This window comes from Sceloporus undulatus, chromosome 3 (assembly GCF_019175285.1).
Source record: "Sceloporus undulatus isolate JIND9_A2432 ecotype Alabama chromosome 3, SceUnd_v1.1, whole genome shotgun sequence".
In the NCBI taxonomy this organism is placed as follows: domain Eukaryota; kingdom Metazoa; phylum Chordata; class Lepidosauria; order Squamata; family Phrynosomatidae; genus Sceloporus; species Sceloporus undulatus.
Genome location: NC_056524.1, coordinates 235,868,122 through 235,893,744, shown reverse-complemented (window position 1 = coordinate 235,893,744; position 25,623 = coordinate 235,868,122). Strand labels below are relative to the sequence as shown.

Below are 25,623 nucleotides of genomic sequence, written 5' to 3'. Positions count from 1 at the left end.
AGTCATACCAAGGCAATTTCCAACACATCCTTGAGGCACTTCTGGAATGCTTGAACTGGAACCTAAAAGATAACGGGAAAGTTATTGTTTTGGATGATAACTCCCAGAACCCCTCATGTTGGCTGGGAATTTCTGGAATTACAACCTGAGTCTCTCCAAAAGTGTAATTTTTCCAAGGCCTGGATGGAATTTCTCCATGCACAAAGATTTCTGCATGTATACTGGATGGATATGCAGTCTGACTCATGGAGTTTCTCAGTACTAGGAATGTGTCTCTTCTTGCCAACAGCAGTCCAATCAACCTTCAATAAGGATCAGTAGGGTGCCATTCAACTCCAGAGGTTAAAGTCCATTGTCCAAAGTGGGACTTATTTTCAAAATAATGTGACTGAGATTTGCAGTCATACTGTGGAAAATAGTCATGCAAAGAAATCATAAGTATGAAGAGGAGAAAGTTTTACTCTCAGCTAGACTGTGGGCTGTGAATGAAAACATAAGTAAAACATTCTAAATTTAAAATGCTAAAAATATAGCATTGGAGCAAATACAAAGGGTATCTCAAAGAGAACATGAATTCACTGAAGTTGAATAGGCTGATGGGGGTGTTTATGAGTCATTACTTTAGGCATGCTGTGAGCAGTCTTTTAAACTTCCTTTTGATTTGCCAGGTTCAGATACTGAAGCTGAACCTCTCAGTGTATGACTCAAATGCAAATCCCCCTAGATGTGATGCTGTGGGCAGAGCATGTAGGGTCCAGATGCCCTTTGTAATCAGCCATAAAAGCTTGCTGAGCAACCCTGAGCAAATCTATTTCCTCACAGACATATTGCATATACTCATGTATAAGTCTAGAAATTTTAGTTTAAAAATTGACCCAAAACTCCTGAGTCGACTTATCCACAGGGTTGATGTAGGTATTGTACTTTAACTCTTATTTTAAAAAGGAACCGTTCCCCTGTGAAAGGCAAGAAGACCACCCCCCCCCCCCCCCCTCACCCAGCCATCTTTGAGTGTGAACACAAACAGTTATACCTGCTGCAATTGTGTAAGTTCTTTGGCATTGTTTTACTTTGCTTCATCCTTTACATCAGGGGTCGGCAACCTACGGCCCATGGGCTGGATCTGGCCCGGCGAGGCCTTGGGACCGGCCCCAGCCCGGTCCTGCTCCCGATTGCTGCCCCCGCCGCAGCTTTTGCGCCACTTCGGGCACCATTTTGAGTTCGGCCCCCTAGTTGTCTGAGGGACAGCAACCCGGCCCCCGCCTCAAAAAGGTTGCCTACCCCTGCTTTACATCCTTTGCTACATGCCCCTAAGTTTTATCCTCGGCTTATCCATGGGTCATATCAAAATCCTTAATTCTGGGCCCAAAACCTGCCCTCAACTTATACTTATAGTCAAAACACATAGGGTACCTTCCTGTGTGGGCTGTTAAAATGTTGGGTAGAATATGAGATGGACTTTGGAAAAGACCTAGTACATAATGCATTGTTTAAGAATTGTCAGTGGCAAGTATTTGGGGGACCTCCTAAAAGCTTCAGAAGCTGAATTCAGATTAGGCATGAATGAGCTTGGCCTATTAATTATTTTAAACAGGAACGGGGTAATTCTTATCCATGGGCCAAATTTAGACCTGCATGACTCTCTGTTTGAATTTCTGTACTATGCCTAGACTACATCCTATGTCACATGAATGATCTTATCCATTTATTCCACCTATTCTGTCCCTCAATTTAAAAAATGCTTTCGCACATCCATACTAACTGACTGCTGTAAAGATATGAAGGACCTGTATCACCTCACCCAGCCCTTTGAAAATTTAGGGCAAGGAACATGATTTGCATCTTTCTGAATCCTATTACATTCTACCCTACTCCCACAACTGTATAAATAGATTTTATACCTGAGGCTGTAACATTACTTGGTACTGCATCAGAAGAAGTGGGTTTAGATCCACAAAAGTTCATGCTAAAATTCAAACCAGTTGATATTAAATGTGCTCCTTTCTTCCTTTTTATGCTGCAAGAGACTAACACTGCTACTTCTTTGAAAACCAGAAAGATGAGAGTAGGATGAAAAGGATATTCTCAGCAGGCCCTATCTGGTCCAAGGGCTTGAAATTCTCCATCACTGATCCTGTGAAAAAAAATCTGTGCCTCATGCTCCTTTCTTCCTATTCCTGAAGAAGAAGAAAAGTCAAGGGCCATATTTGCTTATGGGTGATCTTTTGAGGAGCCCAGTCTGATTGGCAGGTAGCACTTCCCCTTTTCTGCCCTGACTCTCCTTCTTTTTTGTCTGTTTCTGTCTTTCCTCTTCCTACCTCTCTTTCTTTCTCTTGCTAGAGATCTAAACAGATTGCTTGCGGAGGGTTTTTAATATTAATTTAATATTAGGAAAGGACCAGTTGAATCACAGCAAGGATAAAGCCATAATAAGACCACAGGTTGCTTACCTTGTCTGCCCTTTGGATACTAGTTCAATTTGCTTCAGTTTTGTTCTGGAACTAGTTTTTTCAACACCATCCAGAATAACACAGAGGTGGTTGTTCATGTTTTCCCTTTTTTGGGGATCAATAATATGTCTCCAATGGCTAGGAAAGCAGTTGAAGCAGTTAATGAATTGTTTATGGAAGCCAAAAAAAGTCAAGCTTGCCTTGTTCTCCCCACCTCCCCAAAGCCTTGTTATAAAAACAACAGTAGAGAAGCACACTCTGGTCCTGCTGGGCTGCCAGGTTTCAGTGCCAGGTTTTACTTTTATGATTTTCCCTCGGACATTATGATGGTGGATCCACAAAATGGCAAGCTCTGAACTGAAGCAAGCTATAATTCAACCCAATTTCAAAATATACTCCACAGGCCTTCCCATGGGCTTTACTCTCACTCAGGACTGTACTGGGCTTGTAACTACTTTGATATTAAGTGAAGCTTATTTGAAAGCAGTGCTGAACTGAGAGGGTATCTCTGGCACACTCATCATGTGGGCTGATGTGCTTGTAAACTGGACAGCTTCAATTTTTTGCCCTTTGGTTAGGGCACTAACAGGCAAAAAGTTGTGTAATGATTAGAAGCTTGATTGCAATGCTTAGTCAGTGGACTTTATCAGACAAGGGAAATTGGAAGTATAATCCAATGGCAATCCGAACGCAATCATGGGGTTTCACGTTATTACGTGATAGACTACCACATGCAAATTCGGGCAATGGTATACTATTTTTGGTCAATGGGAAGCCAGTTCGAATGCAATTCGCATTCAGGTAAATTTGCTGAACTAGTAAATTCACATGAATGCGTTCTGGCCCCCCTTTCTTTTCATTCAAAATTAAGAGAAATTCCTCACATGTGATAAAGTCCACTGAGTGCATTGCTTTTGAGACTGAGGAATCCAGCACCAGTACATTTCTTTCAGTGCTGACATTTCTATCAGACCAGGTTACCAGAGAGCTGGCTTTTGATACACAATCCAATCACATATCCATGAGGACAGTGAAAACCATGGATAATCACAAATGCTATATTTCTGGTGGAAACTGACCATAGAATTATGCTGGAGGACCTCCAGATGCCTAGATAGATCATGTTTCTAGTCAAACTTCCCTGTCCGCCCATCCTGGGCACATCCTGATCCAAACACTGTTTTTTTCTCACTAAAATTAAAGCCATCAACTAGTCCAGAATCCCACTATCGATTCCTGGGAAAGGACATCCATTCTTTGTTGCCTGATGTGATAGACCACTGCTCAGGGCTATATTTAAGGTATGAATATGGTTCCAAAGCCTAAGTTCTGGGCAACAGTTGTCATACATCCCTACCCCCAGCATATGTTCTCTGTCACCCTCAAACTTCCCAGTCTTCTCCAGCTTTCCATGGTCTACTCATCAGACAGGTACAGTGCGCCCTTTTTTTCTGCAGGGGATCCGTTCTGGGCCTCCCCCCCCAGGTAAAAAAATGTGTATGCTCGAGCCCCATTGAAAGTAATGGGGCTCGTGCATGCGGCGGTGGCATGGCGGCGTGGTAGCGGCACAGCGGCGTGTGCATGCCCCATTCATCTGAATGGCACGCACCGCCTCTTGCGCCCTGCGCGCTCCCACACAGCTTTCAGCGTATGCTGAAAGCCGCATATAGTGTGTCTGTGTATGACGCAGGTGCACTGTAATTATCACCCCACTACAAACCCCTAAAATTTCGCTATCACATTTCCATATTTCCATTTCAGTTAGATCTGTATGCAGTGTCTGTGTGAATTGCTACTGTGTGTGTATGTGTGCGCGATATTTTTCTGAATAATAACTATCTTAATTCCTCCCAAATCTGGAGTTCTCAGTTAGTACTGGCATAAACAAGTGCAAATAGCCCAAAGGTTATCTAAGCCTCTTGCAAAAGCTAATTTCCCCCAGTCCCCCAACTGTCTTTGGTTAACAATGCCCTCCAACATTTCACAAATCAGAATGAGGACATAAGTGGCCAAACAACATCAGAGTGTGGGCAAAAGAGTGTGGCCTCTGGGCAAAACGTTTTAATGAGGAAAAACACATAAAACTATTTCAGGTGAAGAAACCCTGGAACCTATGTATTCAAGCTAGAAATGCCTGGGGAAAACAGAGGGGGACAAAGTAAAGCAAACTGTATGGGTGCATGTGTGCATACAGCATGATTACAAATACATGTACGTAATATTGCATAATATATTATTTTAAAATAAAAACGCTTTTTTCAGGCTTGCTCAAAACTGCATAGTTCACTCAAATCCACTTTATAAATTCTGTATTCATACCTTTCCCCTCTGCCAGAGAATATTACCGGTCAGATAAAATGCCACCTTCTCCATAACGTAATGCTCAGGTGGTTACTTTAAGCTAATTTAGCTGCTCAACCTAACCCACTTCAAAAGGTTGTTTTTAGAAGAAAAATGGGGTGGGAAGGTTTGCAATATTTTAGTTCCCAGAGATAAATGAAATGTAATTAGTTAAGAAGATATAGTTGGAAAAAATACAATTGTCATTGCATTGTAGGAGGAAACAACTAAAAGTAGTAAAATTACTCTCTGTTTGATCTCTACATCGCCTGTAACAAGTTGCAGTTTCCTTTATATGGCACAGTGAAGCTCTGGTACACAATAGAGAGGATGAAAAGAAGAAACACAGTAAAATTAAGTCTTCAAATAATGTGTGTCTGAAAAAAAAGAAAACTTGAGAGAGAACCAGGAATGCAGTAATTCAAATGGGGTCTCCTCAAAGAGCCCTCTTAACTGCCAGTGGTAATTTCCCCCCTAATTTCCCCCCGTGCGCTAACGGACTCCCTTAACGAGCTGACACAGCTGGTCGCTGAACTGATGCTGGAGACGCCCAGGCTACTTGTCCTGGGTGACTTCAACATCTCCCTCACGGCCAGCTATGTTCCACCCGGTGCGGCTCGGGAATTCATGGATACCATGGCGGCCATGGGCCTGTCCCAGCTGATTGTGGGTCCTACGCATTGTGCGGGCAATACTCTTGATTTGGTCTTCTGTTTGGATGCGGAAAATCCGTGGGCGGAAATAATTAACATTTCCCCCCTGTCATGGACGGATCATTTCCTGGTGGAGGCAAAAATCAAGGTCTCTACCCAGATCCCCCCCGGGGGTGGTGGACCTGTTAGGATGGTCCACCCTCGAAGGCTGATGGAACCCAAAAGGTTCCAGGAAGCTTTAGAGGGGTACATGGTTGGAAGTGACGGCGACTCTGTTGATGCCCTGACTGGTATCTGGAATACCGGTCTCTCTAGGGCTATACACAGTATCGCTCCCAAGCACCCTCTCAGGCCTGCTTCCAAGCGTAAGCCCTGGTATACGGAAGATCTCCGGGCAAGGAAGCGGGAACTGCGACGGCTAGAGTGCCGTTGGCGGAAACACCTTCGCTTAGATGACAAGGCTCTCCTAGACCAACTGTTAGAGGACTACGGAGAGGCGATACAAGCAGCTAAGAACTCGTTCTATGGTGCTCGTGTCGCGTCCGCGGAGTCGTGTCCAGCAGAGTTGTTCAGGGTGGTCAGGGAGCTGACTCAGCTCCCTCCTGCCCCGAACCAGATCCTTGAACCTTCTAAGGCCTGCTGCGACCAATTTAATAACTTCTTCGCGGATAAAACCTCTCGGATAAGCGAAGGTCTTAACGCCGACATTCAAGCAGAACCGAGGGTAGAGGCGTCCAGAGCCTCCGTGGACTCCATTAAACTGGATCGGTTTGAGTTGGTAAGTACCGATGATGTGGACAAGATCCTCGGAAGTGTTCGGAAGACAACTTGCTCTCTCGATCCCTGTCCCTCATGGCTAGCGGCCCAGGGGGGACCGGCGGTAACTTTATTGTTACGCCGGATTATTAATACATCCTTGAGGGAAGGGCAATTTCCATCTGAACTAAAATTGGCCATTGTAAAACCTTTACTAAAAAAGCCCTCCCTCGACCCCCTGGTACATAACAATTATCGGCCAGTCTCGCTGCTGCCATTTTTGGGGAAGGTGATCGAGAGGGCGGTTGCAATCCAGCTTCAGGCGGTCTTGGATGAAACGGATTATCTGGACCCATTTCAAACTGGCTTCCGGGTGGACTACGGGGTTGAGACGGCCATGGTCGCCTTGGTCGATGATCTCCGTCTGGGCATCGACAGGGGAAGCGTGTCCCTGTTGGTGCTCTTGGACATCTCAGCGGCTTTCGATACCATAGACCATGGTATTCTTCTGGGACGCCTGGCAGAGGTGGGAATCGGGGGCACTGCGCTCCAGTGGTTCCGGTCCTACCTCTCTGGGAGGTCCCAGATGGTCCAGCTGGGAGACGTGTGCTCCGACGAGAGGGCCCTTAAAACCGGGGTCCCTCAAGGAGCCATTCTGTCTCCCATGCTATTTAACATTTACATGAAACCGCTGGGAGAGATCATCCGGAGACATGGGGCGCGGGGTTATCAGTACGCTGATGACACCCAAATAATTTTCTCTATGTCTCCAACTGATGCAGTGACTGAGGATGGCGTCTCTCCTCTCGTGGCGTGCCTGGAGTCAGTAATGGGCTGGATGAGGGAAAACCGACTCAAATTGAATCCAGAGAAAACGGAGGTACTTGTGATAGGTTCCCCTGGCCCAGGAATGGTGGTAGTTCCACCTGTCCTGAACGGGGTCACGCTCCCTGTGAAGGACTCTGTGCACAGTCTGGGGGTGCTTCTTGACTCGTCGCTTCACCTGACTGCTCAGGTGTTATCAGCTGTTATCAGCTTCGGCTTATTCGCCAGCTGCGCCCATGCCTGGCCCAGAGGGACCTTGAAACGTTAGTACACGCTCTGGTAACCTCGAGATTGGATTTCTGCAACGCACTCTACATGGGGCAACCCTTATACCAAACCCGGAAGCTACAAATGGTACAGAATATGGCAGCCAGGCTGGTCACTGGAACTTCCAGGGCAAGCCATATTACACCGGTGCTCAGAGATCTGCATTGGCTGCCTATTCGCTTCCGGGCACAATATAAGGTGTTGGTGATGACCTATAAAGCCCTAAATGGCTTGGGCCCAGGATACCTGAAGGACCGCCTCTCCCCGTACATTCCGTCCCACACCCTCAGAACATCGGGGTAGCAACTACTTAGGGTGCCAGGGGCTAGACTGTCCTCTACTACAAGGAGGACATTTTCCATCGCTGCCCCGGCCCTTTGGAACACGCTGCCCACAGAGCTCCGCTCGGCCACCTCCCTGGCCCAATTTAGAAAGGACTTAAAAACCTTTCTATTTCAGGTTGCATTCCCCGACTAAAGTCCAGTGGGCCTCCCTTCCTCTTTTGTGGCAAAGAGGATTGGCTAACGGGGGTTTTATGCTGTTCTTGTGTATTTGTTTTAATATTAATGTATATGATATGTTATGTTTTTATCATGCTGTAAACCGCCCTGATCTTTGGAAGGGCGGTATAAAAATAAAAATTTTATTATTTTTTTATTTACTAAAACTGGCATGCTGTGGCTAAAAAGATAATGTCATGTTTAGTTTGGCCCTTAGTAGTTAAGATTAAGTCATTCACCAAGGCTTTTAATGCTGAACTCATTTTCTGCTGAACTCAAATGGTGAAGGGTCTGGAAACCATGTCCTATGAGGAACGACTTAGGGAGCTGGGGATGTTTAGCCTGGAGAAAAGAAGGTTAAGAGGTGATATGATAGCCCTGTTTAAATATTTGAAGGGATGTCATGTTGAGGAGGGAGCAAGCTTGTTTTCTGCTGCTCCAGAGAACAGGACCCGGAACAATGGATGCAAGCTACAGGAAAAGAGATTCCACCTGAACATTAGGAGGAACTTCCTGACAGTAAGGGCTGTTCGACAATGGAATGCACTCCCTCGGAGGGTGATGGAGTCTCCTTCCTTGGAGGTCTTTAAACAGAGGCTGGATGGCCATCTGTCAGGGATGCTTTGATTTGGATTTCCTGCATGGCAGGGGGTTGGACTGGATGGCCATAGTGGTCTCTTCCAACTCTACGATTCTATGATTCTATGATTCTTTCAACTTGTTCCTGCTCTTGTTTTTATATGTGCAGTTATTATCTGCCACTTTCCAATCAGTTGCTTTTTATTGGTGTTTGTTTTGCAATTTGCCCAAAGGAGTCAATTGTAGCAAGATTAAAATTAAAATGAAATTTTAAAAATTTAAGAAGTGTCCAGGTATTACTGAGAAAGATACTAGGATGCACCTAATAGTGCAATTTAACACCACTTTAACTGCCATGGCTCCATCCTACAGAATCTTGGGGTTTATAGTTTTGTGATGCATGAGCACTGTTTGGCAGAGAAGGCTAAAGACCCCGTAGAACTACAAATCCCAGGTTTCCATAGGATGAAGCTACAGCAATTAATGTATCAGACTGCTTTATCTTTACAGTGTAGATGCATCCCCAGTCTACAGATTTTGAGACCTGGTGCCAGATGGTGTAAATCATGCTGAATGGATCAATAATCCCATAATGTGGGATAGTTCTTTACTTTGCTCTAGAGGGAGACAAGCTGTTAGTGATTTTAGAGAGGAAAAGAACAAAACCATAAATGTTTTGTGGTTTCAGTTGCATATTTGTTTTTCTTTTGCTTTTTTGTATTTTTATGGGTCACTTTACATTTTGCAAATATGCTAGCCAAGAGGTTCCCCAGTGAAATCAGGCAGCATCAAGTATAAACTTGGCATTTGGTCCAGAATGTGAATGAAGCTTTTGGAGAGTTAAATGCTAAAGCTAGCCAAAGCTAGACAACTGAAATTACTGCTATGCTGCCATTAAGCAAATCATTCTTGTCTATTCTAAGAATTTTGAAAAGAAAACAGGCAACGCAAGCTGGTACTCACATTACACTAGGATCACAAATATATCATCATCCCCACGCCATTAAAATAGCCACAGTATCTATGTGATTTGATTAGCACAGGGGATAAGGAGGCTCAAGCTTTAAGTGTACCATCTCTGGAAATGCAGTATCTGACCTAAGACCCCAGCTTTCAAATTATCATTTAAATTTGATAGTGTAGTAGGGCTTACTGACTGGAATTTTGGGCCTTCAAGAATTTAGGGATCAATGAGGTACCAAGTGGTGTCATTGGGTTTTTTGTTTGTTTGTTTGTTTGTTTTGTGACAATTTGCAGCAATTCAGAATTTTATTTTATTTTTTTGGTCAATCCATTTGTATTGTTCCCAGAGTACCTATCACCACTGGAATCAAAGTTGTTTTCTTTTCCTGGGGAAAACAGCTTTGGTACCAGAAGTGATAAGTGCTCATATCATCATCATCATCATCATCATCGTCATCGTCGTCGTTAAAGATTTTTGGATGATCATATTCAAAGACCATGTGATTCTGTTGTAGCATAAAAAGGAAAGGGGGGGAATAAAAGAATCTGGCAGCACATTTAAGATTTATATTTTAGCATTAGCTTTCATGGATATGAATCTACTACCTCAGATGCTCTGATGGATATTGATGGTGATGATAATGATACATAGACTGATCTTTCTTTCTTTTTTACAGAAGGGATTGCTGATTCATTGTGAACCTATTTTTTGTTTTGTTTGATCTATTCTTGTGGAACAATTAATACTGCTGACAAAAAAATCCATGGAGAAATCCACACTTTTAGTGGAGCTGTGATTGACCAGGAGCATCTCAGATGAGAATATGCACCAGCTATAAGTTCTGGTGCAGACCGAAACCTGATTATTTGATTTTGGAACTCATGCTGTTTGACTGAAGTCCAAATCTGAATCTTGATTTAGAAACCCAAATCTTTATATCTCTTGTTTATTTCACTGGAAATCAGCCAATGTCTACAAGGGTTTGGTTTTCCCCCCCCCCTGTGGATCTGAGTTGGATGAGGAGACAATGCCTGCCAAATGCCTAACAATTAGATGCAGCATTTTCTGGGCTATATACTTTACCTTTTGATATTTTTAAAGGAAACTTTTTTCATTTCTTGCCAGAATTACCATAGTTGCTGTTTCTGTGGGAATTTAATCTGGTACGTTTCAGAAGAATCAGTGGAGGGAGTCATTTTTGTAGGCATTGAATTCTGGAGGTTTCCACAAAACAGATGCACCCATTTTCATACGTGTGTGTGTGTACAATTGTTGTGAAATTGATATACAGCACAACAGCATCTTGAAGTAAGAAACCTGAAAATTTTCAGAAAGGGAGGAGCAGTTTTTGTGTGTAGAAGGAAAACGTTCAAATGGGATAGGTAATTATGTGCTTTCCTTTTCCCCTCCTATAAAATTTGGCGTCCACGAAAATATCACTTGTCATTGAAGTGTCCCATGCTAAGAACACGGTAGGGGTCTGAAAAATATATTCCAGAAAATTATAGGTAATTAAATTAATGAAAAACAGTATAAGAGATCCCCCCACTACTAAATTGGCACCAAAGTGACAAACAGTGAAGTAGAACCAGAGCATTTTAAACATTAGGCATTCCCAAGCAAACACTCAGTGCTGCATCAGATTCCACAGATGTCTCAAAACACTTTTAATATTTAACATTCCTGTTCTTAGAAAATGCAAAAATACTAAGGGGTGAAGCAGACTACCCCTTTGCACTGGCTTGGGGGCAGCATCTGAGCATGGCGTTTAGACGTTGCACACTCTGACACCACCCCCAGACCACCAGGAAGCTGACCACATGGGCGCTGGCTTCACAACATTTTGGAAGTGTGGCATTTACATACGCTGTACTGCAGAAACACTGAAAAGTCGCCACCATGGCAGAAAGGGCAGCTTTTTTCACCCCATACAGGAGCGGACTTTTTCCATTCTTATTTGGGCTGGAAGGTGGCCAGATTGGGGCCAGAACATGCGGTTGGTGTGACTCCAATCCAGGATCGTCTGTTTTGCCCCTTTAATTAGACCTGTGATATGTTACTTCAGTATCTGTGGTCCAAAACAGCAAGATGGAAACCATTTACTAATATTAGATGTTAGAACTGCAAGTCGCCAATAATATTCTTCCCCAGCCTCATGGACTATGGAGAGCTGTGCTCTTATTAAGTCAAATGAAAAGAAATTTCTTGTGATAGATGTGTAGCTGTAGTAAAGTTGTTTGTGTTTCTTCTTGCCCACATTGACAGTACAACATTGTAGGGAAGTACACTCCAAAAAATAACTTTTCTAATCTTATGTGGCCATCCCTTGCCTTGGCCGTGTCTTGTCTACAGCTCAGCCCTATTTCAGCTTCCTATCAAGTTGTCTAAGATGTTCCACTTGTGTATCTATATGGCTAGTGTATCTGGCATTTTACCAGTACAGCAGGGCTTCTGCCAAATCCTATAGCCCTTCAGACAATAAATACTCAGTATACAATTGTGCCCTACAAGTTAGAATAAATATGAGAGATTTATTTTCTTCAATTGACTTTGTATCAAGTTTACATTTCTCATCTTTTGTTGATTTTGTATTCATTGTTCTGAAATACTTTCTACATTTCTGCAGAGCCAAGTAGTTCAGGCACAATGTTTGGTTAATCTAATAAGCCTCAGTTAGAATCTGGCTGGTTTTGTATTTAGCATTCCAGTTCTATGCTGGAATGAAATCACTTTATTTTCAATTTGGTTTTCCTCCTGTTGCTATCATTAAGTGACACAGGAAAACGGTTTTGTTTCTGAATAAAAAACAGTACATGGTAGAAGAATTTGCTTCTTTACTGTTTAAAACTTTGTCCTTCCTTTCTTTTTTGAGTGGGCTCAGTTTTGCATCCCAGTACAGGCTGAGTCTCCCTTATCCAGAATTTCAAAATCCGAACTATTCCAAAATCTAAAATCGTCCACATGAGTGGCTAAGATAGTGACACCTTCACTTTCTTATGGTTTAATGTACACAAACTTTGTTTCTTGCATACAATTGTTGAAAATATTATGTATTAAATTACTTTCAGACTATGTGTACAAGATATATATGAAACATAAATAGATTTCATGTTTAGACTTGGGTCCCATCACCAATATTATGTATATTCAGAAAAACTCTGAAATCCCAAACACTTCTGGCCCCAAACATTTCGGATAAGATAAACTCAACCTGTCATAAAGGTTTTTGAAGTACAATAAGGAAGGAAATAAAAAGGGTAAATAAATATTTTTATGTCATCTATGCAACCTTAGGTCATTTTTAGGTGAAGTGCCTGTAAAACCTGATGAATCACTTTTACTGACATTCACAGTCCAGGGTGTGCTTATGCTAATGTGGTTTTTTTTTTTTTTTTTTTTTGGCTATTATCCCACTAGCAAAGAATGTGATGAATAGTCTTAAACCTTCATGCTTCCTGATACTTCTCCCATTCCTCCCCTATTTACCACAATAACAAATGGGAGACCTTGATACAAGAGCATGAGAAAACGTAGTGATTTTTTTGTTTCTGGGCATCTTTAAAATACTTTGACTGAAAGCCCAAGTTTTCCCCTCACTGCCCCCCTTCTGCCCCCTTTCCCCCCCCCCTTCCCCCTGGATCTTTCCACTGCCCCAGTAGGAGCATATTGCCCACTTTGGGAACCACTGCCCTAAATTGTGGAGATAATGGTTTTGCTTGCAGGCTCTTAACTACAGTTTTGTTTAGCCTGCATGGCCAATAGTCAAAGATTTTGGGAGCTGTAGTCTAGCAATTCCTGGAGTATCAGTAGTTGTTCTAGAACATCTTTTGCCATATTGTGATTACTCCATATTGTGATGGTGTTGTTGTGTGCCTTCAAGTCATTTCTGAATTTTGGCAACCCTAATGCAACCCTATCACAGGGTCTTCTTGGCAAGATTTATTTTTTTCTGCTTTCTCTGAGGCAGAGAGACTGTGACTTGTCCAAGATCATCTAATGGGTTTCCATGGCTGTGTGGGGATTTGAATCTTGGTCTCCAGAATCGTAGCCCAATGTTCAAACCACTACAGCACACTGACTTTCTAATATTTTGTGATAAAGGTCTTCATTTTCTCAGCCAGCTGAGAGTCACTGTTGATGGCCATCAGTGCAATATTTGATCAGTGCAATACAGTCGGTCCTTCTTATACACGGATTTTTTATACACGGATTTAAGCATACACGGTTTGAAAATGTTCCAAAAAGTATAAATTTACCTTGATGTTCCATTTTTTATTAGGGACACCATTTTGCTATGTTATTATACTTAATGGTACTTGAGCATACACGGATTTTGTTATACACGGGGGATCTTGGAACCAAACCCCAGCGTATAACAAGGATCCACTGTACTTGATATGATCAGCATACTAAGACTGACAGAAGATGCACTGTAAACATCATCACATTTCTCTGTGCATCAGACATATTTCCATATACATCAGATCATGCAAGGAACTGAATGAAATTGAACAATTCAATCTTGTCATCAAAACTGATGTTGTCAAATAAGTATCTTGCCATACTCCACTGATACTGTTACCACACTGTTCCTAGCATCCTGCGGACTTTTTAATGGCTACAAAAGGGTACAAGCCTTCAACAAATCAACATCCATTTCAAAATGGTTATTCAGGAACTCTCATCGAGAGAGGTGGTTATCACTTCACTATGTACAGCACAACATCTCTGCTGCCGAATATATATTTGTACCAATTCACATGCATTCATATAAGCTGAATTTCATTCAGCATCTGTGATTCATCTAGTTGACTTAGAATAGCACAAGAATTTGAAGGGCTCTTGGGTATATTTCTACTAAGGAAGCAGTGCAACAAAAATGTGAATGAATGCTGCATCCATTAAAAGCAAAAGAACTACACTGCCATCATACCTGTAATTAGCCATTCAAGCAGGTGTATTCAAGAGTGGAAGCTATTAATAAATGTGCTGTGGTAGTATTCCTATTGTTGTTCACTTAACAGGCATTGTCATGGGAATTTAATGACTGAATAACAGCCCAAGCAAACATGCCAAATGCTTGGAAGGGAAGCATTATCCATCAGAATAATGTGTATACATATACAAATACATATTTGCTGTTGTTAACCACCCTCACATCAGTCTTGACCCATGGCGACCCTACTGATGAGACATCTCCAAGACCCCCTGTTGGCCACTACTCTGCCCACCTCCTGTAAACTCTTACTCGTAATCTCTTTAATAGAGTCCATCCATCTAGCATGCAGCCTTCCTCTCCTCATACTTCCCTCCGCCCTTTCTAGCATTATTCCCCCCCCCCATAATTCATGCCTTCTTATGATGTGTCCAAAGTACAACAGCCTAAGTTTTGTCATCTTGGTATACACTGTACATATATATGAATCACTGAGAAAACATTGTAATTTGAAAACTAAATGCAAGGATACTTTCTTCAATTGTTAAAGTGATGGAATTCATATAGTAGGCATGTACAATCAGCATAATAAAACAGAGCTAACAGTGCAAGTACATGTACTGACAACTAAAAACAAATGAAATATTAACAGGGGTAACCATGTTTGTTGTACCAAAGCCAGACAAATTTTAAAGACTACGATGAATTTTAAATCCAACATGTTTTATTTAGTATAAGCCTTTGTGTACTGCAGCCCATTTTAGCAGACCCACTTAATAAAGCAGTCTGCAGTCCATGAAGGCTTATGCCAAATCAGAGTTTTTAGTCTTGAAAGTGAAGTGTCTGTCTAAATTTATGTGATAGTGTCAGCCTGTCTACCAATTATAAGACCAAGGGCTCTATAACTGCTTCTCAGTTATGCCTGATCTTTCTGCATTTCTATAACATGGGTTTAGTGTACACAGCAATTTTTTTGTAAAAACTAAGCAGAAATGGTGTTGATTTCCCTTGAATTATACAATAATAATTATACTATATATTGTATATTATCTTTCCACTTTATCCTAAGGCATACACTTTTAATTTTTAGCTGCCCATGAGGTTGTCTTGGGGTGGGATGGGGGAATCCAATGTTGCCCCCACACTCTGCTAACTGACTGGCTCTACAGAAGATGTGGATATTTGACCAAAAATTCCATCTGTTTTTCTCACAGATGGAACACATTAACACTATTGCTTTAGCAACGTAATACCTTAGAAAATGAGAGGACCTGCTGTGTCTCAAGCTAGCTCAGGTACTGTTGCTTTCACCCACTTCAATTACATTTATATTAGTATATGCCTGCTTCTAAACTCTAGTGTACTGGCTATCATCAAGTGTGATTTCAGTTGGAGATGAAATTTTAAAGTGCCAGGAGAAGCTTGAGATAGATTCCATTTAACAATTTTAGTTATATAAACCCAGACAGACCAAATAAAATTTATGCCATTTTATTCCCTTTTCTTGACCTAGAATAACAGTCCCATCAGTGTAAATAACAATAAATAGAAATCTTAATTCTAGACAACATAAACGTGTTTTCTTTCAGATATCCGAAATTGTGTTTTCAAAGTAGTTTATGTACCACAAGCATGTACCGTAGTGTGTTGTAAAACTATTTTCTCTCTTTCCTCTGTGCCTTTTCTCTCACACAGTTCTAAGGCCTTCTCTTTGCCCCATTTTTTTTCTGAACCACTTCCTCTTGTTTCCAGCATCAATCTATCTTTCCTAGACTGCCTGCTTCCTGTTGCCCTCTTAGGGCTAAACAGCACATGGCCTAGGATATCAGATTTCTTGATTTTTTAAAAAAGAAATTATAAGCAATGTGGGGAGATGGCTGGATTTGATGAGATAAAAACTTTCAGAGTTTTGTCTGTGTGGGTGAACTGTTTCCACCATGTCATTTGCAAGACCTAATTTTCTCTCCTGAATCTGATGTTTTGCCATAGCTGAAAAAGGATATGGCTATTGTAATAGAAATGCATCATCAGGATTCTCTCAGTAGAGTGTCACAATGGGATTTAGAAAGGTGACAGTCTTTAACACAGGAGTGAGGAATTTACAAACCTCTAGATTTACATGGTGGTGGTGGTGGTGGTGGTGACGGTGGGGAATTTCCATTCAGCACTAGCCAGAAAGGTCAATGGCAAACTGACGAGAGTTACTGTCCACCTCTTTGGAAGGCCACACGTGATGATCTTCTGCTTTAAGTTATGTAGGCCCCAGTTGATCAGAAGCTTCTAGATTAAAATCATTGCCTGAATGGAGCATTAAAAACAAAATAAAAACAGGCTTGAGAACAGTCCCATTTACTTTACCTGTAAGGGGATGAGCAACTCTCTCCCACATTCTCAGAATCACTAAGGAGTGTTTTAGAAAGTGCCAAAGTAGTTAAATCCTAACAAAATAACGATTTATTTCATTGGTGGCAATAATGAATCCTTATTTCAGCATTTCAGTATTTCAGTGGCAATACTGAATCCTTTTTCCTTTCAGATTCTGCAAAGAGTACCCTTGTATGAGGGTGGTCCTCTCAAGAGAAAGGAGAGGTTTGCTCTCTGGGGCTGCAGAAAATTTGCCCTGAAGTGCTCTATGTAGATTATGTTCTGTGGATAATCAGAGGATGTCCTCCCACAGCTCTGTAATTTTAACCCATTTTATGATCACTCAAAAAGGAACAGTAAACATTATTAAAACAAACAGTTAGCCTTTCAATTTACTTGGCTGACAGCAAATAATTTCTCAATAGTGGCATACAATTAAAATAAACCAGTGACTTTTTGTAGAAGTCAAACACATTGAAAGGATAAACCAAAAACATAAAGGATTTCCTTTCCAAAGGGGGGTCTACACAGCCCTTGATGTCTCGAAAGTGAAGTTCTCTAATATCTGAAAAATTTGTCTTATAGACATCAGTACAAGGGGCTAAATCCAGTATTAGTCCCTCATAGACCCACTGAAATAATAAGGGATTGAATTAGTTATGACTATGAAGTTACATTCATTTCTATGGGTCTAGTCTGAAGAAAGAATACCACAGTACAGGTGGGTGGTTTCAATCAATGATACCATGGTACCGAATTTACAAGACTTTGGCAGAGATTCCAGGAGTTCTATCATTCAAAGGGTTGCCATAAGTTGTCTTTGCCTTTCATAACTGCAGAACAACAATGAGGAAAGAAAGATCTGAACAAATAAGTTAGCTAAACCCAATCATTTATATCATTGACATACAACAAAGTATGCCATATAAAGCAATAAGGTTGAAAGACAATGTACAGTAACATCAATGTAACATATTGCCTATAAGCAGAACCACCCATATTTTATCTGTCTGTGAATAACAGGTTGGTATATACTGTATTAGCTAATTTCCCTAACCTAGCAATAATCAATTTTGCTGCAAAATGTTGAAAGGTTTTAAAATAACTTAGGGCAGTGCTCCTCAGAGTGATGGTCCACAGACTGGTGCCAGTTCATAAGATACTGGCTACTAGTGCATGGCAAATTTCCAGATAAGAAGCTATAGTCAATGGGCATAAATATGGTGCTGGTCCTGGTTCCTGACACATAGGGGGAAATCCCTGCCAGGCCCTTACATTAGATAGTTTAAGAAGTACTGGCTTAGAGCACTATACTATACTGGTTTTGTCAGAACTTTTTTAGGCTGGTAAAATGCCAATTACGTTTTTATTGTAACAATATACAAAGAGAACATCTAAAATACCATGGTTACAGTACTCCACCAGCCATGTCTTTCTACAGAATAAGGCCCAGTCTATACCAAGCCCCATCCAGGCTCTAGTGTGGGTTATGTTCACTTTGGTTTGGCTCCTTTTGTAGCACACATTGCCATTACACCAAATCAGTACCAAAACCACATGGCTTCCTGACCAGGGTCAAAGTCAAACAGGTGTGCATCTTTCATTCACGTGATGGTCTATTTTACATTGTGTTCTGGTCATTGGCAGCAACCCCAAATCTTTATTTTTTTTTTAAAAAATGACCTTGATGCAAATACCTATGCATAAATGCTGGAAGGAGGTCACCGCTACCCAGAACTGATTGACTGCCTGCTACCTATTCTTGTCCTTACCCATCACATGTGATGGCTGCTGCATCTCCCTTCTTTCCTGTGCCCACACCCTTTTGTCCTCTTGCATCAAAGTTTATTTTCTTTGGTTCTGCCTCTCTCATCCTCCTTCCTATAATTCCAGTAGCACATTCTGTTTGAGATCTCTGAGCACCATGGTAGAGATGGAACTTGGCAGTTACTTTGCAGAACAAACCTCTGAGCATTACACCAATGCCTGGTGCTCAGGGATGATGGCAACTGTGGTCCAAAAAAGTACCTTGGCAAAGTGTTTTGCTTTTCAGATACCACAGTTGTTGGAATCTCCCGACAAACATGGCATAACCATGTCTTTTTAGACATGTTGCAGACCACCACCCCCAAGCACTACCCAAATGCCTGGTGCATGGAGATAATGAAAGTTATTATCCACATGATTTCATTTGATAAGGTTGTTTTATTGGATTACATTTCCCAGAATCCCTAACCAGTATGTCATACCAATGTTTTGCAGATGTTTTGCAAAACATGCACCCTAGTGCTACCCAGGTGCCTGGCTTGTGGGGATAATAGAAATTGTAATGCAAAAGGTCTAATGTGAAGTCGAAGGCTTTTATGGCCAGCATCCATAGTTTTTTGTGGGTTTTTCAGGCTATGTGGCCATGTTCTAGAAGAGTTTATTCCTGACACTGGCAAAACGTCAGATGCTGGTGAAATGTCAGGAAGAAACTCTTCTAGAACGTGGCCACATAGCTTGAAAAACCTACAAAAAACAAAAGGTCTAATTTAGCAACTACAGCTTTGGAGATTCCCTCTAACCAGTGTAGCATGGTATTATGAGGAACAACCCTCAAAGCCTTTCCCAGCAGCCCAGTACTCAGACATATAATGGATGCTGTTTTAGCCCCAAAACACTGGTAGTCATAACATGGATAAATGTAAATTCCATCTTGCCTTTTATGAGGAATTTGGCAGAGGGTTTCTTTTAAAAATGTTAAATATGTACACTGGTTTAAGGAGGAACCATAGATCTGTGGAAAAGCACATTTTTGCAGGGAGAAGAAAAGTGATTTTATGCAGGGCAGTAAAACAGTTTGAGACAGCCATGAGTAGCTTTGTTCTAGAACTATGAACTGACTATCAGACAGTGTTCTATACATGTTACTGATTTTAGAATCTATTTTGATCCTGGATTTGGATTTCCTTGGGGAAAACAGAACCAGGTGCTCCCACCTAGACAAACTCCCAAATCAATTCTTATTCAAAAACACTGGCAGCAGGACACAGAGTTTGTTTGTTTAAAGTTAAAATGGGCTTGTTTAGTGCTTGGGCTGGCGGAGTGGGGAACAGGTCCTGCTCTGGGATGGAGCAAATATGTGTGCTGCGCAAGCTTTTGAACTGAAGCTGTTTAAAGGCTAGTGTGAATCTAGCTGGGGTTTATGGTGATTTTTGATAATCAATATATGCCTCTCTTGCATTCACCTTTGCCATGCTTGTGTTCAGATCAACCCCAAGATGTTGTTAGTGTAAACAGGGAAGAATTATGGATAGTACCAAAATCAAATAGACCTACCCGGTGTTCTATACCCCTAAATTCAAAGCCATGCCTCCATCTGTACAAACCAAAAGGAAAGCCAACACACAGCTAGCAGCAGAGATCATCCTGTCTGACATTATTCCTCCACAGTATTGCTCTCATTGCAAGCAGGCTCTTGTACCTTTGAAAATTTTACAAAAGACCTTATTCAACAGATGAATGTTTTCCATGGAGCCATTGCCATAAGGCACATTACACATGCTTTTCAGCTGTTTATACAGCCACTGCCAAAGTATAAAAGCCTTGCTGTAATGACTGGTTGGCAACAACACATGTGTTCTGTTTGTTTGTTTGTTTGTTTTTCCCTTCAGGCTCTTCTCCACTCTGAATGTTGTTCAGTAAAGGTGTCTGTGACAAATAATAATAAATGTCATATGTATCACGTGACTCAAAGCTAGCATCCTCAAAAGATGGTCACATAATGTCACAGCTGTCAGGTGATTTACAAAAGCAAGAGTGGGCAGCACTGATTTCTTTTCCCTGCCCCCTCCAAAATCGAGATTTGTGGCCTAAAAATATAACACTGATGCATGCATAGCCTTATAGATTTTCCCTCATATCATTAACATTAATGCAAGCATTCTATTATGTGGCAAAAAGACTTTCAAACACAAGAACTCATACTAAGCTGGACCATAACTGACAAAAATTAGATCATAGGTCTATCTAATCCAGCATTCTATTTTCATAATTGTATGTGGAAATCCTAAAAGTAGGACATGTGTCAAATAGCACCACCACCAGCAGTATATTTATTTATATCCCACCTTCTCCCAGTTTGGAACTCAAGGTGGCTTTGTTGTTGCTGTGTGCCTTCAAGTCATTTCTGACTTATGGCAACCCTAAGGCAACTGTATGATTGGGGTTTCTTAGCCAGATTTGTTCAGAGGGAAGTTTGCCATTGCCTTTCCCTGAGGCTGAGAGCGTGTGACTTCCCCAAGGTCACCCAGTGGGTTGTATGGTTGAGCGGGGAATCGAACCCTGCTGTCCAGTCGCACAATGGTTACAACATAGTTAAAAATTAACAACATACAAAATATTTTAAAAAGTAAACCCAGCATTGGTTATACAAACGCATGCCACTTCACTTACTGCAAGGGGTATAAATACATTGTGACTAATTGATTCAGTAATTTACCCAGTTCCCTTTTAAAGCGTCCCAAGGTGTCAGCCATCATTTCATCTTGGGGTTGGGAATTCTATAGTTTAACTGTGCAAAAAAGTATTTCCTTTCATCTTTGCCTAATATCCCACCATTCGCCTTCAGGGGATGGATTCTAGTATTATGTGATATCAGTTTTGTTTTGTTTTGTTGGTTATGCCAGGGATGCACTGGCTCAGTGGTGAAGATGCCAGTTCTGACAATTGGAAGATCGGCAGGTTGACAGTTCAAGGCCCAAGCGCCGTGTGACAGAGTGAGCTCCTGTCACTAGTCCCAGCTTCTGCCAACCTAGCAGTTTGAAAGCATGTAAAAGTACAAGTAGATAAATAGGTACCACTTTGGTGGGAAGGTAACAGCGTTCCATGCAATCATGTTGACCACATGATCACAGAGTCGTCTTTGACAATGCTGGCTCTTCGGCTTAGTAATAGAGATGAACACCACCCCCTAGAGTCGGACATGACTTGACAACCTTGTCAAAGAGGAATACCTTTACCTGCCTTTGATGACTTGTGATATTGTATGTGTGGGATATTATTGTCATATGTGTCAGAGGTGGCTTGTGTTACAAATGTATACTGCTGCCTTGCCCTGCCTATGCTCTGATGCCTCAAAACATACCAGGTCATATAAGAAGAGGCAGCGGCTTCCTATTCAGAATGCTTCTTTTTCTGTTTCCACCATTTCTAATGAGCAACAGCCAATCTCACGATGCATGCTATTCCCAAATAAAAGCTAAAATCACTAATACTAAATAAAAATTTATGCTTCTTAGTAGTGCTCCAAATGGAAGACATTTTGGAATTCCTCATGAAGAGAAGGGTGAAATGAAGGACAGGTCCTGGAAAAGGAGAATGTCTGGTCACCCTGACTTCTGGCCATGACTTCCAGTGGAAGAGGAAATGTGGTGCAGTGGTTTGAACGTTGGACTATGGAGTTTATTACACGGGAGGCATCCCGTGCAGAAACGGTATTTAAAATGGGATTTAAATCTCTCCAACAAACTAAGAAAACACGCAAAAGTACGATTAATTTTCAGACACATCGAGATTAACGCAACGTTAAACTGGCTAGAAAGTCGACAAAACACAATTCTTTTTACTTTCGGGATTTTCAAGAAGTAAAAAGAATTGTATTTTGTCTACTTTCTAGCTGAGTTAATGTCGTGTTAATGCACCTTAACGGCAATGTCATCTGAAAATCAATTGCGCTTTTGCATGTCTTTTCTACTTTCTGTCCAGATTAATGTTTGGTTAGCCTGGACGTTGTCTCATAATAAATCCACTTTTGCAGGGGGGGGGCACTTAAAATCCCTCTTTTTGCACAGAATCCCTCCAGTGTGATAAACTCCATAGGAGCTTATGACTCTGGAGACCAGTGTGGCCAGATGTCGAAACCTCAAAGGAGGAGCAGGCATGGCAAAATACAGGAGCTTCAAGAAATACATGACCACATAAAAGCTAAAAGCACCAATATAAATGTAAATTCATACTTGAGTTTTGCTCCAGATGGAGGACCTTTTCAAATTCCTCCTGGACAGAAGGTGCTGCAGTAAATAATAATAATAATAATAATAATAATAATAATAATTTATTTTTATCCCGCCTCTCCTGCAGAATCAATGCAGCTTAGAAATACTGTATCAGTAAAATACAATATAGAATACAACATACATTAAAATACAATCTATTATTCCCTCCCCCAACTATATCCTATTAAAACACCATAGAGTGAGGGGGACCAGATGTCCTGAGCCCAAAGGAGGACCAGGCATGGCCAAATGTAGGACCTTGAAGAATTAAAAAAGATGGTAGGCATGACCCAATAAAAAGCCACTCCGAAATATACTCAGAACAGGGTATGTAGCCAAGGGGGGGGGGGATCTGGGGTCGGACCCCCCCCTTCCATTAGAAAAATGAATGGTGTGTGCTGCTGCGCCGCCGCACTCAAGCCCCATTTAATGGTGGCACTTAGTCTGGACCCCCCCCCCCCCTTCCTAAAATCCTAGCTACCTCCCTGCTCAGAAATAGAATACTCAGGTCAGGAGATCAAGTCCTGCTTCTTAGTTGTGCTCCAGATGGAGGGCCTTTTGGCTTGCCTCCTGGGCAGAAGGAGGGGATGATGATGGGGGAAGGTGGAGGAGAAGGAGGCCACTCTCTGGTGGCCCTGAATGTAGGGCATGTCCTGGAAAAGGAGGACGTGGCTGGTCCCCCTCAAGAAGGAGGACTTTCTTCCCCTCAAAGCAGGAGAGGAGGAGGAGGAGGAGGAGGAGGGGAAGAAGGGAGGCTCCTGCTGCCTCCTCCTCCTCCTCCCTCCGGTCAAGCCGTGGGCCAGGGAGGCGAGGAGGACCCTCCTCCAGGGGCTCAGTTGCAGCAGCAGGAGGCTTTTAGAAGAAGAGGCTCCTCTTCAGCCTCAGAGAAGCCTCGCCGGACTCTGAGGGGAAAGCATGAGAGCAGCAGCCCTTCTGTCTTCTTTGCTGGCCCTCCTGGGGCTCCTCTTGGCCACAGCAGCCCAGGCCCCCGGACCCCGGCAGCAGCAGCAGCAGCAGCAGCCAAGAGCCAGGTGAGCCCTCCAGCCGCCTCCTCCTTTTCCCGGACGCGTCCTCTTCAGGAGGCATCCTCCTCCCTTTGCAGCAGGGCTAAGAAGCACGCAGTTATGTCCCTGGGTGTTTCGGTTTCTAGGGGGCCCTGTCCTCCATTTTTCTTTCATGCCCTACATTTTGGGGGTGCCTTGTCCTCCTTTTCGATTAGGGTGACCAGAGGGTTTACTTCTCCAGCCTCCTGTCCAGGAGGAATCCCAAAAGGTCCTCCAGGATGCATCCACACTGGACGAATAACCCGGTTTGGCACCACTATTCTTTTCTGACTCAAGGCTGTGGAATTCTGGGAGTTGGGAAGTGAGGGCTGCATCCGCACAGCCAAAATAATGCAGTTTGACACCACTTTAACTGCCACGGCTCCATGCTGTGGAATCCTGAAGTTAGTAGCTTGTTGTGGCACCAGAGAGCTCTCTGAAAGAGAAGCTGAAACGTTTCACAAATCCCAAAATCCCATAGCATTGAGCCATGGTAGTTAAAGCTGTTTCAGACTGCATTATTTTTGTGGTGCAGATGCTGCCTGAGAGAGAGAGAGAAAATGAGAGCTATGTTTTCCAAGCCTAGTGGGTGTGCACACTTTCTCTTGTCTCCTTTTAAACCCTTTTTAAGGGATGAGTTGCCCAGGGCAGATCTTTGAGCACTGGCTTCCAGTTTTCAGCATTTATGACTGGCACACAACCCTTTTCATCAGTCTTAGCGTGATAATAAATCTTTGTTTTAAATGCAATTTCAAGAGTTTTGCATGGGTACTCTGCTGGAAAGTTGGTTTCAATTCTGAATGAATGCAACTTTGTCATATAAAGGATTGTCAGGATTTGAGGGGAGGGGAACGAGTGCATCTGAGTATGCACAGAGTGCATTTCCCTCACCACAAAGTCACCACAACTGGCCCTCCCATCTCAGGCTTCAGGGAAAGTAAGAGTTTCCATCTGTGTTGAAAAGTGTGGCTTCTGTTTGTTCAAAAAGCTCGACTTCACTTATTTTATGGACAGCTTCATAAAAAGTGGCCCTTTTTTCTTCTGAAGAAGTGTGCTACTGTTCTGAGGAATGGGAAGTGATTCATGCTTAAGTGGCATCCAGATTTAGTACTTGTTCACCACATCAACAACCGTAATGTTTGCAGGGAAAACATGCCAGTAGTCATGTTAGTGCACACATTGGACAGATGCTACAGGGCAGTGAATGAGGCACAGCTCCCCAGTTTGTGCCTGCCACATATCAGACTGGCTCAAGCCAAGATGTTTGCTGCTGGAGACAAAAGAACAAAGTGGTGCCTCCTTCCCTGTAAGCCCCCAAAATAGCTGAACTGGCAGATGAATTTTACTTCTATCTTGGCAACAGCATAGTGTCCTTACCCCGCAAGCAGGGTCCCTGTAACTATTTATAGAGTGGAGGGGCCCAACAGTAGCAGGCAGGTTGTTAATACATTTTTCCTACTTACAGGGGATGTTCAAATTATTTTTTCCATTCATTATCACTAAAATGTGATAATGGAATATGTCAAGAGGAGGGTGACCAAAACAGTGAAAGATCTGGAGACCATACCCTATGAGGAGCGGCTTAAATGCTGGGTATGTTTAGCCTGGAAAAGAAGTGACATGATAACCATGGACTTTTCACACAATGACCTATGTGCTTCCATCCCGAAAATGGTTAAAATGTTGGCATCTCAGAAAAACAAGCAAATTCACTAATGCTTATCACACAAAGAGCACAACAAGTGCTAAAAAGCACATTACTTAAGCAAGAAAGTGGGTTGAAAGCAAATTTGGGTTTCAGAGAGATAGGATAAATCCCGTTGCTAGCTTGGAAATAACATACTCCAAACTGTCATTTCCACAAGTGCATTCACACACATGCTCCAGAGAGGGAAGGGAAACTTTGCT

At 42.2% G+C, this 25,623-nt stretch overlaps 1 protein-coding gene across 1 annotated transcript in view; it reads left to right on the top strand.

Moving 5' to 3' along the window:
• The first annotated feature begins 23,445 nt into the window (after nt 1-23,445).
• The window catches only part of PCOLCE2 (procollagen C-endopeptidase enhancer 2), a 27,183-nt gene continuing 25,005 nt past the window's right edge, over nt 23,446-25,623 (top strand). Inside the window, exon 1 of the mRNA XM_042457690.1 lies at nt 23,446-23,703. Coding sequence (XP_042313624.1) covers nt 23,588-23,703 — 116 coding nt within the window. The 5' untranslated portion in view covers nt 23,446-23,587. The remainder of the gene's footprint in view (nt 23,704-25,623) is intronic.